The sequence below is a fragment of the Copadichromis virginalis genome, linkage group LG12, assembly GCF_057382275.1.
Source record: "Copadichromis virginalis isolate Kocher_CV1m ecotype Utaka linkage group LG12, C_Virginalis_male_GT1.1, whole genome shotgun sequence".
Lineage (NCBI taxonomy): Eukaryota > Metazoa > Chordata > Actinopteri > Cichliformes > Cichlidae > Copadichromis > Copadichromis virginalis.
The window spans coordinates 25,109,736-25,131,434 of NC_140629.1; the positions used below are offsets into that span (position 1 = coordinate 25,109,736).

At 41.4% G+C, this 21,699-nt stretch overlaps 1 protein-coding gene across 2 annotated transcripts; it reads left to right on the forward strand.

The window, feature by feature from the left end:
* The first annotated feature begins 133 nt into the window (after positions 1-133).
* On the forward strand, positions 134-20,757 carry pggt1b (protein geranylgeranyltransferase type I, beta subunit). 2 transcript variants are annotated; one of them, XM_085475638.1, is made up of 10 exons: positions 218-281; positions 1,706-1,839; positions 2,510-2,628; positions 3,878-3,942; positions 4,219-4,370; positions 6,074-6,206; positions 7,212-7,257; positions 11,889-12,073; positions 13,308-13,416; positions 17,414-20,757. In XM_085475638.1, the coding sequence occupies exons 3-10, from the start codon at positions 2,583-2,585 to the stop codon at positions 17,578-17,580; spliced, it is 903 nt and encodes a 300-aa protein (XP_085331764.1). In that variant the 5' UTR covers positions 218-281; positions 1,706-1,839; positions 2,510-2,582; the 3' UTR covers positions 17,581-20,757. The 2 variants fall into 2 exon arrangements, with proteins under 2 accessions (XP_085331763.1, XP_085331764.1); XM_085475637.1 differs by lacking the exon at positions 1,706-1,839 and having other exon boundaries at positions 134-281.
* Positions 20,758-21,699: the final 942 nt, after the last annotated feature.

Below are 21,699 nucleotides of genomic sequence, written 5' to 3' on the forward strand. Positions count from 1 at the left end.
CAGTTCAATTTTAAACTGTGAAACTGTTATTTTTAAAATAAAGATTTTTATTGTGATGTGCCGTTTACACTTTAGGTACATCGAAGTAGTATGAGCTTTTATTTTGAAACTTAAACGTACCGGAAAAGGATTCTCATAGGTGCGAAAGCAAAGATGGCGGAAGAGGAGAACGAGTTTGAAGAATTTGAGCAAATAGACTTTCTAAGAGATCGACATGTACGATTCTTTCAGCGAACACTTCAGGTGTTACCTGAGAGATACGCCTCGCTGGAAACGACCAGGTCAGTTCACCGAAATGAACAAAGATGCTCTAGTTTGTGTGTTTTGTGGAAGAACTTCACTAGCAGCTAAGCTAGGTGGTCTTCACAAGCAGTTTTGAATGGAGGCTAATGCTATTAGCATAGCATAACTGCAAGCACCAGCTTAGCCAAGTTATGGCAGATGAACAGATGTATTAACACAATGCAGTGAGGTGTTTATTATTAAGTGATAGGTCATGTTATTATCATAGTCATCAAGGGAATTGGTCTCACCTAAGTGTTGCAGCGAACTGTAATTTGTAAATTTGAATATTAACTGTACGTGTTTCAACTTTTTTATTTAATTAACGGAAAACGCCGCTTTACAAACTATAAACTAGTGTTTCGCTATAAAGAAAATGTGTCTCTAATGTAGAACGAACTGAGAGGTTTACCATAATTTAAGCAGAATAAATGAAATGAAAAGTAAGTACTAACTAGTACTTACTTGGCTAACTAGGCTGTGATCTGAAGTAAGAACACGAAGCAGGTGGTTGAGAGAGATCCATAAAAAAGTAATGAAAGTCACCAGAAGCAAGGCGGAATATTTCAGTTCAATTCAGTTTTATTTATATACCGCCAAGCTAGTTGCCTCGAGGTGCTTTATATTGTCAGGTAAAGACCCTACAATAATACAAAGAACCATGACCGGTTGGGGGTGAATGGGTGAAGACAAGAGAAAGACATGCTGTGGAAGAGAGACAGAGATTAATAATAACTAATAATTAAATGCAGAGGTGTATAAATGCACAGTGAGTGAAAAAGATGACTGAAGAAGCATCATGGTAATCCCCCAGCAGCCTACATCAATTGCAGCATAACTAAGGGAGGATTCAAGGTCACCTGGTCCAGCCCTAACTATATTCTTTATCAAAAAGGAAAGTTTTAAGCCTAATCTTAAAAGTAGAGAGGCTGTCTGTCCCCAGAATCCAAACTGGGAGCTGGCTCCACAGAAGAGGGGCCTGAAAGCTGAAGGCTCTGCCTCCTATTTTACTTTTAAATACTGTAGGAACCATAAGTAAGGCCGCAGTCTGAGAGTGAAGCGCTCTATTGGCGTGATAGAGTACTGTAAGGTCATTAAGATGGGGCCTGATTATTCAAGACCTTGTATGTGAGGAGCAGGTTTTTAAATTTAATTCTGGATTTAACAGGGAACCAGTGAAGAGAAGCCAATATAGGAGAAATATGCTCTCTCTTGCTAGTCCCTGTGAGATCTCGTGCTGCAGCATTTTGGATCAACTGAAGACTTTTCAGGGAGTTTTTAGGACATCCTAATAATAACAAATTACAGTAGTCCAGCCTAGAAGTAATAAATCCATGAACTAGTTTTTCAGCATCACTTAGAGACAGGATGTTTCTAATTTTGGAGATATTGCGCAAATGGCAGAAATGTGTGTGAATGATAGGGAAGGAGGTGTCACAGTGAAGAAAAATAAGTACCTGACATCAACCATCCAAAGCGATGAACCGTCCAATAAGAGGTGAAGAAGAGAGTGCAGGCAAGGTGGAGTGATTGTCAGGATAGCAGAAAGAGTGAAAGGTAAGGTTTACAAGATGGTAATGAGAACTACTGTGATATATGGTTTAGTAACGGTGGCACTAACTAGAAAACAGGAGGTGGAGCTGAAAGTGTTAAGATGTTCGAGAGACGTCTGTCTCGCCCTAGCAGCGCCTGTCCCTCTCCTCCTCTTCCGTTCGCCTCAACATAAGCTCGTCATATTCTCTTATATGATTTACTCTGAGGTGTTTGACGAGGTTAGCGGTGTTGCCACAACACCTCACTGTCTTGCCACATGTATCGCAAACCGTGTCTTGGCTTTTTGTGGAAGTAAAATACGTCCACACATGAGCCATTGTTGTGAGTGCGCACGCCAAGGGGCTGCCACACATTTATACAGCCGTATTTCGCATATGACTATGAAAGGCGGAAGAGAAAGTAGTTCCAATTTAGATGATCGTAATGATATTGTTTCTTTCCACTGTGTTCCTGTTAATGATAAACTACAAATTTACCCCAAATTACTAAAATATCAATATTTTAATATGAGAATCAATTCTAGAGCATAAATAACTGGTATCGGAGGAATAGATATTTCAGTATCCGCACACCACTACAATAAACCACATCTTACATTTCCTCTGATTTTTTGCATTCTCACAAATATATTTGTAATAAGTAAAAATGAATGTAAATCTCACCTTGTTTTTAGGTTGACCATCGTGTTTTTCGCCCTGTCTGGTCTGGATGTGCTGGATGCCCTAGAAGTGATTGATCGGAACGTCATGATTGAGTACATCTACTCACTACAGGTTCTGCCTACTGAGGATCGTAAGTCACACATTTTCCTACTTTTATAACTATTTAGCAGTTGGCAGTGCAAAAAAAAATCATTGTCAGTAGGAATATTATTTTTTACAAAGGCTAACATTAAGTGGTAGAGCAATACAGCTGTCAGAGTTCCTGAATGCATTAATCAGGCATTGCATCTTTGCCTACATTTGTGCCCTGTTTCTTTGGTGTAAGATTCCATAGTTAAGTTTAACTGGTTTAGTACCTAAATTGAACTGCACTAGAAAATAAATCAAAAAGATTTGAAAATTATGGAATTCATCATCAATCTCTGGTGCTGTTAGCAAACGGGATGCTGGTAGGGGGTGAGGGTTAGTGCGTGTCAGTCCCTAAGATATCATCAGGATATTACAGAGAGACTGAGTTACTGTGGGATTGATGGGCTCTTGAGAAGTTCAGCTTTCTGCCTTTTTAAGATTTTTACCCCAGGATACATTTCAGGTTTTTCTCTTCATGTTTGTCGACTTCAAAGCTGTCGAACTTGAAAGTCTGGATTATGAAACCAATACCAACTTTCAGGTGTTCTCCTCGCTTACCCTGTTACATTCATTCATTCGTCAGGGAAAGTTGGACTCTAAATCTTTAATGACTTGTTTTTTTTTGTCTCTAACAAGCCAGTCTGTGCCATCTGTTTAGATGCCCATTCAGTTAATTATTCAAGCCATCAACAGAAATTACAGAGGGGTAGCCATGCCTGATTGGTCTCGGTTTTGTTGCTGCCATATGTTTGGCGTCACATTAAATTTGTTGTCATTAGGTGTGAAAAACACAACTCAGGAGGCACTCGAGATTTCCTAATGTATCATTGGTATGGAAATAGATCTCTGGCATGAAACTCCAGATGTTTCGAGTGATTTAATCTTTATATTTATGCATCAAAAAAATGATAAAGGTGTTGTGGAGCAAGTATAAACTCAACAATAAGTGCGAATAGCACCTGCCACTCAGGGCATAATGATCTGTAGATGTAATGGTGATAAATGTGCGACATGTAACAACTGTTTAATTATCGTATGTTGAAACTGCTGGAGCATGCTGTCCACTGTAAGTGGTGTTTCTGTCATAACCAGGAGATGGCAGCAGTGTTCTTTTTATATTATTATTTTTCGGGAGAATTAAAAAAAAAAAATCTAGTAATGCTTTCTTTGTCCCAGTTTTTCTTCACCTGTGTGGAGTGACGACCTTTTGTTAAATATCTGCTCTTCCTTCCGCTCTTGTCTTTTTTCAGAATCCAACCTAAGTCGATGTGGGTTTCGGGGATCATCACATATTGGAATCCCTTACAGCACTAAGGTACAGCCATCGCCCACCCCAGCATGTTTTTTGAGGTTATGTTTTGTAAAAACTAAAGCATCACCTTCTTTTGCATTAGTCTTAGAGGCGGCTTCACTACTATTATCCCTATTTTTCTGTTGTTTTCTATATTTATGGTAATCCTGCTCCAAATATTTTGTTATTCTTCCCTCCAGCTGAAGGATTAGTAGTCAGAACTATTACCATTCTGTCTACAATCTCTTCCCGTATAGCTTCAGTGGTAAAAATAATATCTCCTGCTGATGTTTTCTCCAGGGCCCAGGTGTGCTCCATCCATATGACAGTGGCCATGTAGCTATGACCTATACTGGGCTGTGCTCACTGCTGATACTTGGAGATGACCTTAGCCGGGTTAACAAGCAGGCCTGTCTGGCTGGTCTGAGGGCGCTGCAGCTGGAGGATGGCAGGTCAGAGCGCACACACATACACGTTCTGATTTCCTTCAGCAGCTCGATTTAAATACACCTGAGGTGGTGGAGACAACAAGCAGCCTTAACACGGACTGACTCACATTTGATTCTGCAGTAGCAGTTCTGTGTGCAAGTCTCCAGGCACCCTGATAAAAGATTGTACAACAAGAAAACAATACAACGCTTGCAAATCTTTAGTGGGGTAGATCAGTGAAACGTCCCTTTCTGTTTGTGTAAAGAGGTTCAGCTGCACATTTATTCCCTGAGATATCTTTTCTTATGTTATTATTAAAAAGAAGTGCAGTTTGATGATTATGTCTCAGTGTTTCTACATGATAAAGAAATGCTGCTGAAATGAATCAGTCAGCATGACTTCCTGGGATGTCATTGTTAGAAACGAACATATAAAACTACCGAAAATGTCCTGTAATTATAAGACAGAAAGCCTTTGTTCATTTCCAGAAAATGCATTTAGTTTTAGTTTAGTGTGAAAACCACTGTAAAAACACAAGAAACAGACAATTCTACAGTAGATGGTGGAAAAAAGAATCTGTTCTGTCATTCAGTTGTTTATCTGTTATTTAGTTACCTTGATGAAGTATGAATGGCCATAGGAGAGATCTTTATCAGTGGAAAAAAGATGCAAAACTACAGTTAAAAGTCTAAAATTTATGCCCTCTTTCATCCAGTGGGCCAAATTAGAGTCTTTGCTGAGCCGATTCTGGACTCAGGGCCTTATGTTTGACGCCTATATGTTCTATAAATTTAACGACTCTCTTCTAACCATCACAGCAGGATAAACCTTCCCAAAGCGGCATTATTGTTGGCATTGGTCTTTGCTCGTGGGAACTGTGACGTCACCACATCCCTGTAACTATTTATAGCTGTGCTTGAGGCGTGCTGCCACAACGCAGAAACAATCACTGGATCAGTGCGGGAATTAGAATAGAAGAAAACGAAACGGGCAACAAAGCGATCGAGAGGATTTTGGCTCATCTGGTCAAATGACCGATGAGCCAGTGCCGTGGCCAGACGTCTGCCAAACATCCACTCTTCCTATAAGTTGGCCAAAATTTAATCGAACTTGTGGGTGTTTTTCCATTTTCAGAAGATTCACTAGTCCTCCAAGAATATTGATCCGATTTTAGTGACACTTGCACACAGTGACCACCTACTAGGTGTTCAACCAAATTTCGGTCAAGGCCGAGGTCACGTGTGTCATTTTCCAGCCAATAACCTGCGACCTGAGATGGATCGTGAGCTTAGATCTCACATCTTACTTTTTCCACAAAATATCTGTGCTCTCTGTAGCATAGAATAGAATAGCTTTTTATTGTCAATGTACATGTAACTTTTGGCACGCCCACCATTCATAAGGGCGACAACGGTAGCCAACACAACTGCCAGTATCTTTGACAAGTTCACTTGGTGTTAAGAAAAGTAACAGCCGCCTCACTAATGATTAAAAAAACAGGTCAAAAACGACAGTTAGCAACATTAGTCAGCAACCTCTGAACAAACACATGACAAATAAGTGTTTACTCTGCGACTGCCAGCTCTCTAATGCGACACAAACAATGCCTTAGCAGTTTTATCTGAGAAGCTTTATAAAAATCAAATTCGTCTTCAGAATGGACAGCAGGCTTATTTCCAGTTGTTTATGTAGCTCATCCGGCTTTACTGCTTCCTCTTTCTTCCAGTTTTTACGCAGTGCCAGAAGGAAGTGAGAATGATATACGCTTTATCTACTGTGCAGCCAGTATCTGTTACATGCTGGACAACTGGTCAGGCATGGACATCCAAAAGGCCATTGAATACATCCGAGGAAGTTTGGTGAGTAGATGTTAAAAAATTAAAAAATATGAAATGTAGCTTCCTGGTAACTGGGTGCAGCTGTAAACAACAACACAGCGCGGCAACATTTGAATGAGAAGAACAGGCCACCCACCTTCAGTAGGTGGCACTCTGCCGAGAAATACTTCATTTATAATAAACGGAGGGGGCTGAGCAGTGCGGTGTGGTCTTAAAGCTGTAGCAGAGTGTTCTTTCCCCCCTCCCGACCAGGAGGGAAAACACATTTTTTGCACCACACTGATATTTTTATCAAGAGCTCAAGTCCTCGAAGCAATGCGGGTTCCACTAAATCCTTAAATTGATTCTGTATCAGGACAAGCTCATATAATTTTGGCAGTTAGCACAAGAGGCTTTTATTACATAGTTTATCATTGTTTCACTGGTGTGTTGATAACAGGCTTCATACTTTTGGATGGATACCAATTTTTTTTTTTTTTTTTTTTGCTTAGCAGGTTAATTATTCGTGAATGTAAGTATGCCAGAAGCAGTGGGTGGTTATGTATCAGAGGGCCTGTTTATGAGCAGCCACGTATCCATTTACAAACCTTATTGTTGAGGCGTGATCAGATCATACACAGGGACAAAACATGGTTTGACTTTCCCGCGTACCGCCTGTCATTTAGTGTGAGTTTTGTATGAGCTGCCTATTGTAGCAGGTGGCGGTTTTTCATAAATATGTGTAGAAAACTGTCGTGTTTCATGACAGTTTCAGCTTCTTTTAAAACAACAGGGTAACCTTATCTGGGCTTTTTTAAAGAAAGAAAAAGGAGTCGGAGCTCTGCGAGCTGTCTCAGAGCATGTTTATGTATTTTACTGAGATTATATACGGTAGTTTCTAAAAACTGAAACAGATTGCAACACAAATGTATTTAATCTTTTTACTAAATTGGGTGTCAGTGTGAATAAATATATATTCAGAAGACTGATGTGGTGATTTTTTTTTTATCCTTGCTCACATTTGAACCGTTGTCTCTCTCTTTCTAGTCCTATGACAGCGGGTTTGGCCAGGGAGCTGGGCGAGAGTCACATGGTGAGTCTGATATTATTTTAATTGTTTATGTTATCAGATAAGTGAACATTGAGGAAGAAAATTATCGCATTTCGCAGCACAAATGTCTCTGAATAATGATTCGATTTGTGAGTTCATATCAGATCAAAGGATTTGTGGGTGTGTATGCCTGTGTCGCAGTAAAGGGTATGAACGTCCCCGATGGTGCTAAGTGCTTTAAAGGATTAGCCATTTAAATAACTCTCTATAGATACAGTACCTTGCCCTCATTAAGCTCTCCCCCGCTCAAATTAAACCGTGTTATTCTGGCACAAAAGCCTTCATCCTACATGCTCTTACACAAATACACACACTTCTCAGTAACACATTTACTGTCACCTTCTTGGCACAGTGAAGAAATCATTTTGTGGTAGCTTTGTGAGGCGCTGTGAACGCATAAATTGAAACCGCTCAAAGGCACAGATTCTAGTGTGTCTCAGTGATTTCCTTCCTTGAGATAAATTCGACCTCTGTGATTACAGCCTTCATTGAGACTCTGCTCTCTTCTGCAAGCATGCCAACTCTCTGTCTGAAGGCTGATTACACATCAGTAGAGATGCAGAGTAGATGCCCATACATCCCTAAAGTGTGTTTGTTCAGCAGCAAGGCCTCCCACGCTGTTTGCTTTGCACTGTTTTGCTGATAATTGTGTTAAATGCATAAAATGGGGTATTATTAAAAACTATGTGCAGGGTATACTTTTCTCCTTTTTCTTGCCATGCATGGTTGTTTTCTTAAGATGGTAAGAAAACAACATTTTTGTCATAAATAGACCTCAGAGAAATTCCATAGATGTCACCCCTCGTGTTTAAACTGCATTATCAGTGTGTTTGGGCTCATTGTCATGCTGACACATGAATTTGCTGCCAGTCAGGTGCTTTCCAAATGGTATTGCATGGTGGATCAAAAGCTGATTGTGCTTTTTCACATTTGTAATTTTACCGATGTTGACAAGATTCCCAACAGCAGTGAGTGAAATGCAGCTCCAAATCACAGAGCCTCCACCCTGCTTTACAGGTGGCTGTAGACACAATGTTGCACCTCTCTCCTGACTTCCACACATTTCGGTGATGATTTGAATCAAAGAAGTCAAATCTGGGTTATTCACTAGTATAGCTCAGCTAGCGCTGTTCGATATAACGATATATATTGGATGACGATATAAAAACATCTATCGTTTCATTTTACGCTATCGTTTGTTTCATGGTGTCGCATGGTGTTTCCCTCCACACTCACCACCAAGCTGGAGCATCTGGGACTCAGCTCATCTATGTGTCAGTGGATCTCCAACTTCCTAACTGGCAGACCACAGGCAGTAAGGATGGGCGGACATGTCTCAGCCTCCACCACTCTCAGCACTGGAGCCCCCCAGGGGTGTGTTCTGAGCCCCCTGCTGTACTCTTTGTACACATATGACTGTGTGGCCACTACCAGCTCCACCACCATCATCAAGTTTGCTGACGACACCGTCGTGGTGGGCCTGATCTCTGATAACAACGAGACGGCCTACCTGAAGGAGATTAGGAATCTGGAGAACTGGTGCCAGAGGAACAACCTCCTTCTAAACGTCAGTAAGACAAAGGAGCTGATAGTGGACTTCAGCACTAAGCAGGAGAGGAACTACCAGACCCCCGTCATCAACGAGTGCCCAGTGGAGAGAGTGGACAGCTTCAAATACCTCGGAGTTCACATCACGCAGGACCTGTCATGGTCCTGTCACATCAACACCGTGGTGAAAAAGGCCCGACAGCGTCTCTACCACCTCAGACGCTTGAGAGACTTCCAACTGCCCTCCAAGGTGCTCAGGAACTTTTACTCGTGCACCATAGAGAGCATCCTGGCGGGAAACATCTTAACCTGGTTCGGGAACAGCACCATGCAGGACAGACGAGCTCTACAGAGGGTTGTGCGGTCAGCTGAGCGCACCATCCGCTCCGAGCTCCCTGACCTGCACTCAATCTACAGCAGGCGGTGCCGGACCAAGGCCAGGAAGATCGTGAAGGACCTCAGCCATCCCAACAACAGACTGTTCTCTCTGTTGAGGTCAGGAAAGCGATTCCGCTCCCTGAAGACCAACACAGAGAGACTGAGGAGGAGCTTCTTCCCGCAGGCGATACGGTCTCTCAATCACACCACCACACAGTACTGACCCACACATACAGTTCTTACACACACTGGACTTTCTGGACTTTGGTTTTGCACAACACTGGTCACTATATTCTTCATTTCCGGTTAATACTTGTACAGCTGCTGTTATTGTGTATATATTTATTTACATTTATATTTCTTCATACATTCTTATATAGTTCTATATTGTGTATTTTGTATTTTGTTGTACAGTTATTTTATTTTCAACTTTAATTTATATATTTATCTTTATCTTATTCTTCCCAGTTAAATTTACCCTTCATTCTAATTTGTGTTGTACAGTTATTTCATTTTTAACCTTAATTTATATTTTATTCCTTCTTAGTTAAATTTACCCTTTTTAATTTTTCATATTTATTTCCTATCTTATTCATAGCCTTTTCCTTTTTTGTTCTCTTTAGGTCACGAGCAGTTGTCCAAGCATTTCACTGCATATCGTACTGTGTATGACTGTGTACGTGACAAATAAAATTTGAATTTGAATTTGAATTTGAAATAAACTGTTTACGGCAATATTTTTTCATCGTTCTGATGGTCACTGTAGAGGCTATATTAATTTCTTAATATAAGAGAAAGTTCTCTCTTTCTCTTATATATAATATAACCACACTACTGAGGGACAAGCGTCTGTTTTTATGTGTTGTCGTTAGCAACAGCGACGGTAACACCTTCGCGTGTCCGCTTGTGTATGTTCCACGTAAACCTTTCACAATAAAGCTCAAGATCCTGTTGAGACTTTTCAAAATAAACTGAATCACGTGAAAGAACAGATTTTTTACGGATGAGAAGTAAAAATGAGCCGCCAGGTGCTAAAAAATAAACCTTAGACTCAAACGTTAGAACAGGCAACCCGCAGCACGCCGTGTAATAAATACAAAGAAAACGGCGGCCGTTACAACTTATGTCTAAAAATGTATAGTTTCATGCATCGGTTAAAACACTCGACTCCGGGTAAAGGACGCGCAGCTGGAAACACTTCACGCAAGTCGAGCTGCCCGAGATTCACAGAATTTACAGAAAATGTTAAATTTTTGTGATTTATATCGTTATCGGATGATAGAATTCTTATATCGGGATATGAGATTTTGGTCATATCGCACAGCCCTAAGCTCAGCCCTTTCTCCCTGTTCTCCCTCCCTTAAGATTTTTTTTTGTCCTGTTTCATAAGGACATGAATTTCAGATTAATTTCATCTCCTGTAGATAGTTATTATTATTATTTTTTTAAGGCAAGCCACTTCTTCTTTTATCTTCCACTTTTCCTAATTTTAACCGCACACTATGCCGCAATGTTCCTATTTTGGGTTAGTAGCACTTTGGGAATCACCTTGTTGGTCCAAAAATACAATTTTATCCTTGTCAATTTATGTTATATTTGGCATTTTTGGAAGATTAAACTAAATTAAACTAAAATGAGAATAAATTATGTGCTTTTATTTACAATTTAAAATTAGTTCCTTGCCAAGTTGTCTGTTGTAACACTAGTTCATCCCGTGAGTTTGGTTCATTTTCATGCCACCTCTTTTTTTACATCTTTTGAAAATGTTTCGGTCAAAGGACTTGCCTGAAAATGAGTGGAAAAAGCAGCCGAAGTCCAAAAATGAACTTAGAAACTAATTTTGGGAAAGCCTGGAGAACTAGTGCTCAAGACCACTAGTAAGTAAAATGACAAGAAGGTCATACTCCCCAGATTATTTAAAATAAATCAATGAAAGTTGGCTCAAGCTTTGGGACTTTAGTGTATATGTTGGCACAGGAGGAAATAAGGTTACATTCAGGTGTGAATATTGTTATACTTTCCAAACAGAAAGCTGCTTTTAGGGTCTATTTTTATTATAAAGCCGATTGTTCCCAACCCTGCGGTTGGAGTCAATGGTTAGGATTCCCCTCAGTTCTGTTTGACATTTATATTTATCTCCTCTTCCTTCGCCTCAAGCAGAAAGGGAGCTAGACATGGCTGATTATAGGCAAGTGTAGCATGTTGGCAGATTTACACTCGTGACCCAAACACTTCACCACGCCTTTTCTTTGTGTCTCCCCTTCACACGTTACCACGTTCAAACAAACACAGATAAGCTGGCAGTGATGTTCATAATGTGTGGAGGTCAGCTAGAGCAGCTGTGATAATGAAAGCAGTTGACAGCTGGATTGTAGAAGATTGCTTATGGCTGCTCTGATAACAGCTTATCATCAATCAATCAAAACTCTCACGCTGTATTAGTCCAGCTGTATGATGCTCTGTTTTTCAGCCCTCAACAAAGCATCTCTAAAGGTTTTTCTCTTCTCGTCTTACGTTTAGCCTGTGAGTTATTTGAGCCCACACACAGATATAAAATCTGTGTTTTGATTGCCGTGCCCTGCAATCATCTTGTTTGTCACCAAAACATATGAACCACCGGCGCTGCTTTCCAGTTTGAATACATTGTCAGATTAGTCAAATTTAATGAGCCTGTGTTGTGTTTCTAGGCGGCTGGACGTACTGCGCCATAGCCTCTCTGTGTCTGATGGGTCGACTGGAGGAGGCACTGAGTCAGCGGGAACTGGACCGGATCCGGCGCTGGTGCATCATGAGGCAGCAGAGCGGTTTCCACGGCCGCCCAAACAAACCCGTAGATACATGCTACTCCTTTTGGGTGGGAGCTACATTGGAGGTAAAGACCAGTGGGACAGACACGTGCACGCATATAGAGACACCGTTTTGCATGCATTAAAAGTGAAGCTGGGTGCTGCACTAAATGGCAATTAAAATACCAGCAGTTTAAGAGGAAGTGATTCCTGTGCACCAACATGGATGCACAGCCAAACCGGATACCGAAACACTAAATAGGGAAGCTTAGATTGCAGCACACAGTGAGGAAGTGCTGCTCTTTTTCCTCCTACAGAGGCTATTACCCTACATGTTCACACTGGGAAAAATGTGGGCCTGTCGATTGTCTCATTTATAGAACCTTTTAAGAAGTTAAGTTTATGAAATTTCTCTTTATTACAGAATAGAAGATGTTACACTTTAGAATATATTGGCATTCACTAAATGTGAATCATTTTTGAAAATCTCACATCGTCTAAACTCTGGATTCTGGACTCTGGACTGGATTTAATTGCTTGTAAGCCGCAAACCCCTCTGAAACCCTACAGCGTCACCTGATATGGACACGGAAATGTAATCATCTAGTTACATTACAACAGCTCGGTGCCGTTGAGTCCCCGTGGCATTTCCGGCTACTTTTTTGCCACAGTTTTTGAATTTTTCAATCGCAAGTTGCTGAAATTATCAGGGTGGATGTGAAGGAATGTACAATGAAGACAAACTGGAGGGACAAATATTTTTGCCCCTGAGGGAAAAACTGACCACAAAGTAGGCTGGGGACAGAAAAAGTCCCAGCATGTTATTTCTGTCCTTCAGCCTGCACAGCATATAAAACACCGGGACATGTGGTAATTAATACATAGGTTGGTTTTCACTTCCATATAGGCTAAAAGCCTGACCTAAATACACACACAAACACACTCGTGCTAAAGCAAACCCAGTGCAAGAAAACAGTAGATTTGTGGGTTGTCAAGCGCCAGAAGGATTAAAATTTCACAGTCAAACAAAATATTTGCAGATGGCTCACACTGAGGTTTGTTGTTTTTCCCCCTTGATGTCTGTATATAGAGGGAGAATATCAAGTGTGTGTAATCACTGGTTTTCACCTTTGTGGAAATAAATGTTGTCATATGTGTGTGACTTCTCTAAACACAGTCTGCTCTGCTTCTTTGGAAATGAGTGTGTACTGAGCCAGTTTAATCTTATAATAAACAGCGCTCTCTAAATGTATACCAGTGCATTTGTTTTGTTAGTCTCTTGCAGATGTTTTCCTTTTTCTTATTACCCTTATTTTCCAGCTGTTAGATGTGTTCCAGTATACAAACTTTGAAAAGAACCGGAGCTTCATCCTGTCCACGCAGGATCGGTTGGTGGGCGGCTTCGCCAAATGGCCAGACAGCCATCCAGGTAAGCATCTCACAGTACATGTAGTCATTAGGTAAAGTGCAAAAAGTACCCGACTACTCAAAAGCCTAATGTGGATTCCACCCATAGTTTTTACAAAAATCAGTTTTGCTGTTTGTTTGCATAGAGGTTATTTTTGTAGAAGCTCTGTTTAGGTTACTATGCTTTGCTGTGGCTTTAAATATCTCAAGGATAAGAGGTGGTGGATGTAAGCAGTTAGGATACCTTTATTTTCCTCTCTCTCTTACTGAACAGTTTCCATGCCCTCCACAGGTACAGGGAGGTCAGGGTGGAGCTGTGGTTGCCGGTTTTATTTGAGATCAGCGGATGAGCTCTTGTAACCCTAAACTTCAATGGTCTAGTTGCTCGTCTGGTCCGTATTTGTGCTTTCTTCCTCGCCCTTGTAATGTGTAATTGATGAGGTGGTTGTTGTTGGTAGCCAAGGACACAGCAGATCGGGCTCCTCACGTTACAGGAACAAGGCAGGGGAAGACAGGGTGGAAGGAACAATGAGGTGAACAGGGCAGGTAGACAGTGTGATGACAAAGCCGTGTGAATATACATGTACAAAGGAGAGTTTTAGGAAATAAAAGAGACTGCAGCAGTATGGGAACAGATACCGCTGGACTTCTGTGTGTGTGCGTGTTTGAGCTGCGCAGTCATGCACAGGAAGGAACTGGCTTGGGAAGATGGGACAGCAACAATAGCCCGGAACAAAAGAAGGTGTTGTGTATTTGTTTAGCAGATCTGCACCAAATAAAGCCAAATATACTTTGAACATTTGGCACAGCCCAAGTTTGTCCACAGGTACTGTTTAACAATCTGATTAACAGGAATATGTGGGATTACACGGGGTAAGAGTGGCTGAAATTCCAGTTTAAAGTGATTAAATTGAACCAACAAAATATCAGCTGTTTATTAAAAAAACAAAATCAAATAAAATCCACAGGTCTTTTCAGCTAACTTTTTTTTGCTGTAAGTGACGTGACAGAATTTGAACAAACCAAATGGTTGTCACAAAGAAAGCTCCTGCCTTTATTGTATACGCGTGTCTCTGCTTTTATAACACTTACAAGAGACAGTTCGTGGCCCAAAGGCGTAGCTTAGTGATCAAAGCAGCCTTATGCTGATTCATGTTGGAGAAAGTGCTTTGAAGTGGCATTGATCAATACGCTGCTGTGCAAAAGTCTTGAGTCACCCTTCGTTTCTTTATATTTTGCTAGGAAAACGGGAAATGGGTGCAGCGATTTATTGAAACATATTCAAAAATAAAATGGAATGCAAGATATAAGGGGAAAACAGAGGCTGTACAATTCTGAGGAGCATGAAAGTCAATATTTGGTATGACAATATTTATTCTTCAATGTAGCCTGAACTCTGTTAGGCAAGCTTTGTTGTCATTTCTTTAAGTAGTCTTTGGAAATACTTCTTCAAGGACATTCAAAGCTCTGTTCTCTGTCAAGATGATCCCGCACTGCTTCAATAATATTGAGGTTCGGGCTCTGGGGAGACCAATCTATGATATTGCCCCATTGTATGGTTTTTCTATCCAGGTATGCTTTTACTACTCTGGTAGTGTGTTTGGGGTCATTTTCATGTGGATCTAAATCTAAACAGAGTTTTCTGTATTTATATTTCCATCAATTTTTACAAGATCCCAACACCACTGGCTAAAATGCAGTGCCAAACCATGACAGAGATCAACCATGTTTTACAGATGGCTGTGTAATTTAGCACACCTCAGCCTTCTCTCCCTGTTTGCCTTCCTTAAGAACGGCTGATGTTAATAGTAGATGGATCAGCTGAAGGTTCAGGTGCATCTCTGGTCCCGTGTCAGGTTTTTGCCATTTTTTTTTTCCTGTTTCTTAAGGACATGACTTTCAGATTTGTCCAGTTTCTTCAATCTTTTTAAGAGCACGCTGCACAGCATGCTAAGATATGCCAAGTTGTAACGAAACGGAAAAGAAATGGAAAGAAACGGAAAGAAACGATGCGTTTGTGACAGGCTGCTAGTAACGAAGTGCCTAAAGATACTATTTGTCTGTCACACAATTCTCTGTGCTACCTGCTCGGACCCACACATTTAGCACTTAGCTGCTAAAGAGCCAGATAGAGGTATCATTATTTGTAACTAAAACAGAGCTAACAGCTCTGCTTTAATGTTCATCTGCATCTCTGGGTAAGTAAATGGTAAATGGCCTGTATTTATATAGCGCTTTACTAGTCCCTAAGGACCCCAAAGCGCTTTACATATCCAGTCATCCACCCATTCACACACACATTCACACACTGGTGATGGCAAGCTACATTGTAGCCACAGCCACCCTGGGGCGCACTGACAGAGGCGAGGCTGCCGGACACTGGCGCCACCGGGCCCTCTGACCACCACCAGTAGGCAACGGGTGAAGTGTCTTGCCCAAGGACACAACGACCGAGACTGTCCAAGCCGGGGCTCGAAGCGGCAACCTTCCAATTACAAGGCGAACTCCCAACTCTTGAGGCACGATCGCCCCAGTAGACAGTTTGCTAAATGGACATTGATAATTTCCTTATCAGTCAAACCGCCTCAAACCTTGGACTGATGGAGACGTCTCTTCTGTTCAGCCTTTAGTTTGAGTCCTTGTTGACTCCTGATTGATGCCACTAATGGTGCTTTGATTGACTCTAATGTCTGTGTCCAATCATCTGTCATTTCATTATAATTCAATTACTGCTCATTTACTGGCTCGTGCAGCTTTTACTCTCGTCCCAGGGGAGGTGAAACGACCACAGAGGCGACCTGCATGCATTATTTATATCTACTTAAAGGTTCAGTGCAAGAAAACCATATGGAGGAAGGTTCTTATGTGAAATGAGGTTTTTGTTTTATTGACTGCATATGGATGGGTAAAGGGACATCCAGCACGTTCATCTTATCCAGTGGTTAAACTGGGGTTTATGACGGACGTCGGGACTCAAGACCATGCAGAGATTTTTCATTACTAGACCTTACTTGCCTTCTTGTTCCTCTACTTAAGAGGCCGGTCAAGTTTCATAGTTGTAGTCTTCTTGAATTCTTACATTAGACTTGAGCATGAAATTGGAAAGCTCCCAGTAATATGATTTCAAGCTAGTAACGGTACCAGCTCACCTTGATACTGCAGATAGAATATGATGATGGTGCAAAAAATGCCAACAGCTCTCATGGTGCTGTATAGACTCTGAATCTGTTTAGTTATGTGTCTCCTTCCTCATTTCTTATTCTTTGACATATTTGTCACACTTAAATGTTTCAGATCATCAAACACATTTTAGTATTAGACAAAGATGGCTTTGTTGTACTCGAGTTATCTAACCTGCCCCGCCTGCCCTCTTTTGTTAAATCATAAATTAAATGTGCTTAACCAAAATCGTTTTGTTTGTTTTTTTAAAGCTGGGTTTAGTTTCACTAGCCACTCCCAGGCCTGATTATGGCTAGATTCTTGGTGAATCAAGAAATCACTTAACTAGAAGCTGTCTGACAAAGTGAAGCAGGTTAAAAGATCTCGAATAACGTGCACAACATGGCACAATCTAAAGAAACTCGAGAGCAGCTGAGAAACAAAATCTCTGGCATCTGTCAGTCTGCAAAGGGTAATAAAGCTATTCCTAAGACTTTTGGACTCCAGTGAACCACAGTGAGACAAATGGAGACGACTTTCAACAGTGGTGAACCTTCCTGGGAGTGGCCAACCTGGCAAATTTGTTCCAAGAGCTCTGTAACCTAGAATAACCTGGAACATCATTTAAAGAACTGCAGGCCTCACTTTCCTCAGTTAAGGTCAGAGTTCATGTTTCAACAATAAGAAAGAGACTGAGCAAAAATGGCTTCCATTTTTTTCCTCTGGCGTCATCAGTCAGTGTACGAGTACTGCAAAGGCTACAGACCTGTCACATACAGGTGTTTGTGCTGTGATGCATGTTATCATCTCTGACCTAGTTTCTTCTTTCCACTCTTTCAATCTCTCTTCCTCTCTGTCAGATCCTCTTCATGCATATTTAGGGCTTTGTGGTCTGTCCCTGATTGGAGAGCCCAATCTGAAGAAGGTCCACCCCGGTCTTAACATCACCCAGAGAGCCTTTCAGCACCTCCAACAGCTGCAGCAGACATGGAGAGACAACACCGACACCTGCGGACGTCAGCACTGAAAGCCGGATGAACCGCGGCGCTCCCTCTCAATGGCTTCAGTTATCAGCAACGTCGAACAGTTACCAGTCAAGGAGGACTGGACTTGTTGAAGAGGTTTGGCCACTTACCAAGAGGCCATCTCATGTGAGGACTGAAGAACGCTCTTCTTTACAAAAGCAGTAACTTTGGGACGCTCACTTTAAATCCATCCAGTGCAACTCTTCCGTTAAGAGCCACACGCCTCACGTTTTTTGCTGCCTTTTATTCGCACAGTAGTCAATAACGGTGCGGTTTGTGGTTCGTGGGAATAAAAACGTGCCAGAAAGTCAAATTTGAGCTGCTATAAACTTGAAATTTCTGATGCCTCCATTGTTCCATTGAGTTTTTAGATAATGGCCTTTTGAGCTTTGCTGCTCATCATCATTGTGAACAATATCTTCATAGCCAAGGATCAAAACTCTAAATGTACATGAGAAACATTGTAATAAGTGTTTAAGGGGGGATCCCTGGAGGGCTGGGAGCATCCACACTGTCTTTTTATCAGGTTTATTTGCTAAGATTATGCTATTGCTGAGTAATGTCTCTAAATTTTAAATGTGAGATCTGTTAAGGTCTCCTTTTCATTCAAAGACTTAAAGAATTCGAAGCATAGTCTCCTTTTCCTTCTTTTGCTTTTTGTTTTGTTGCCCTTGTAGCATTTCCATCCTGACATTGCTTGTGAACCTGTTTAAAGCCTCAAGCTCTCATGTCCCAAAGGTGATACCAGGCCAGGTTTACTCATCTCCCAGTTTCACCACTGCAGGCTGTGTGCACTGATCAAGATTTAAATTAAAGAGCGCCTGGTGTGAAATTAATGGAAAAGGTGGTTATGGGTTTAGCTGCAGGCAAATCATTTTAGAAAATATCATTCTTTGTCTGCATTTTTCTCTGACGGCTAACAGAAAAGAGATTGAGCCTCTCCAGGGAGTTTGTTAAGAAGGGGAAAACCACCTTCTTTCCTGCAGAGGTAGTAGCTCCCGGTTGTAGCAGCAGACCCCATCCTAACACCCCACAACTCCTGCATCCTGACCTGTGCTCATTCGCTAGCTTGCATGCTCCCTGCAAGGCGCTAACCAGCCTCAAACCGGTAAGAAAAGATGAGACAATAGCACCGTAACTTGAGGAAATGTATTCCTTTGAACAGTGCAGTTATTTTCAGTGCAGAAAGGATGCAAGGTAACAACAGAGAACAATGAGCGTGAGCAGAATGGACCACAGAGTGTCAGGAAACAGAAGCAAGTGTTATCCCAACGAGCTACTTGCATCCCCCCCCACCGAAAATGTTCATCACAAAGTATTTAGCAGTGATCTGACCCCAGACCCCTAAATCACTGAGGCAGAGCTGGTAGGGTTTACCGCACAGGTGCTCAAAGGAACACCACTCACATGTCGTTTAGGCAACCTTTTACTCTTGACCCGAGGCAGAGAGTTTTAAATTTCAAAAACAACCCTTAGAGTGACACACGACACTGAGTTGATCACAGCCGCCACCTCCTGCCCTCACTGAGGTTCTCTCATTCCCAAATAACCATCTTCTCCCAGCCACATCCTTTCATACCGGGGTCGCCGTCTAAGCAAACGCTGCCTGCAGTGGTTGCACCCTCACTGTAGGCTGCATGCAACAGCCGTTCTCACAATCTTTTTCTTTTTATCCTACCATCTAAACTAAAGCCGGTCCTGGCATCATCTCCCTTTCCTCCAAATTGACCTCGTTTTCAGTTAAGGTTACAGACCAGGGAGACGGAGGAAAGAAGAGGTGAATAAATAAATAATTTGAGCCATCTATTATTAAAAGTAAACCAATGTAGGCTGACGTCTTCTCCTCGACTCCCAACAAAGCCCTCAGTGTTATATAGCCTGGTTTTACAGCTACTTTTTAGCCAATGCTTTATTATCGTTCATGTTTGCATGCTTTTCCTAAAGCGACAGGCTTTGCTGTGTTTATTCGTTGTTACTATAGTATCATTTTTCCTAAGATTTTGTTTCAGTGCATCTTTTTCAGATGTTCTTGAATTAAGCCTTAGATAAGTAAAGAAAGGATCTGAATTCAGAAAAAAAAAGTAATTTTCTTTTTCTTTTTTTAAAGTCATCATTATATTCTTGAATCAATGTGTTGTGATTTTCTTTGCTCTGTAAGAAAGAAAACTGTTACTTCTGCTGCACCACTGTAGAGCCAGATCCGGTGAAATTTAATGATCTGCATCTTAGGACGTCACTTCTGCTTCCTATACAGATTCCTCAGGCCATCCTCGGCCTGTCACTCGCTCAAATTTGACTTTGAAATGTGCCTCGTGCAGCGTCGTTTTGGGTCAGTGCTCTGTGAATACTGCAATTCTGTACATGCAGCATAGTTAAACTGGGTTAGGGATGCTCCTTCTGTCAACAGACGCCCAGGATATTTTTCTTTCCTGGAGGAGAATAAAGAGGAAGGAACCATCTACTCTAAATGCATGTAAACTTACAGGAAGGGTAACGACTGCTCTCTAAACTCTTTGCTCCTCCCATTTTTGTTAAATGTGCTTATACAATCAGACTGTACGATCTGACTGATGGAAGTGATTTTTTTTTTTTTTTTTTTTTACTGGAATCTGTTTTTGGGGTGTTTTGTTTTTTCACTCTAACGCTCCCCGTGGACACTTTCTTAAAAAGCATGAAAGATTGGATTAATGGCTCTGCCACGTGACTGCAGATGAAGGCTGTCTCAGCAGAGTCACCTGTGCTCTCCCCCGGTCGCATCGCAGTCCACTCTGTCCCAAAACAGGTGGACGACGGCTTTGTGCTTTAAGCTGCAGTGAAAACTGTTTTCCTTCCGAGATCCAGCAACATGTGGTCAAACCATAAACCCCTGCTTTGCCATCAATAAATATACATAATGTAATAATGAATAATGTAAGAATAAAGGTAATGAAATTTATTTTTTCTATGCTTTGTAGAGATATTGAGTGTAGATACACATGTAAATGTCTATAAATATGTGACTTCTATCGTGCAAGAGAGAACCAGGTTTACGGTGACGTGAGTGAGACTGTTAGAGGAACTGGATATGCAAATGTTGGCATGTGATGTACTGTTTGTCTATAGCTTTGAATGAAATGATGTTGGCTCTGGCTTGGCAGTGCAAACTGTATGTATGGTAAATAAAACCTGTACTAACTGTCTGAATTGTTTTCTGTGGGTGGGTGGGTTCGTGCAGCTTTTCACTTTAGCTAAGTCGCACTTTAACCTCAAAAGCTGGCGAATTTCTTCGGTACAGAAGTTAAAAATAAAGGTTAATACAACCTATAACAATATAGGTATAATAGTGTATAGTGCAGTAAAATAAAATTCAAAATGGCAACATATTTCACTAAAGTAAAATCTGATTTGAAATCCAAATAAGGAAACAAAGTATACGTTTAAATATAGATCTGTCCACCCTTTTTTTTGCTGCGTGTCTGGTTCCTGGGTGCAGGGTTTGAATAAACCATTAACATGAGAAAACATGATTTTCAGATAGATGTGTCACATGACCTATGAAAGACTTCCTGTATCTGTCCATGTGGCTGAATCAGCCTGTTAGAGAAAGTTTCTCTGCTGCTGTCCAGTGCGTGCAGCAGAGGTGGTTAGGTTTGTTACTTCAGCCAATCACAGAGCCAGCCTTCCTGCTCCGTACACTGTGCTCGCTACAGCAGACTGATAATGTCTGTTTTGCTGTGGTTTGCAGCTTTATTAGTAAACAGAGCCTGCTCATCTTCCAGGTCAGCCTGTTGCCGTCATGGTTGCATGGGTAAACCTCCATCAAATAGACAATCGGTCCCAGGACCAACACTGGTCGTGTAGCTGTGCTCGTCGTCACCATCTCTTTGGTCTTATTCGCATTCACAAGCAGGTGATTCCTCACAGAATGCACACAAAATCATCCACTAGTGCTCTGTACTCCTCCTCTTGCTTATCATTAGTACATCCAACCACTGCAGAATCGTCAGAGTGTTTCTATAGGGTTGTATTCAAAATCTGAGGTGCACAAAGGGAACAGGAATGGAGACAGCCCGTCACCATGTCAGACGATGATAAGCCAGTCTGACAAACTGTGGCCTGTCTGTCAGGTACTCTGTAATCTG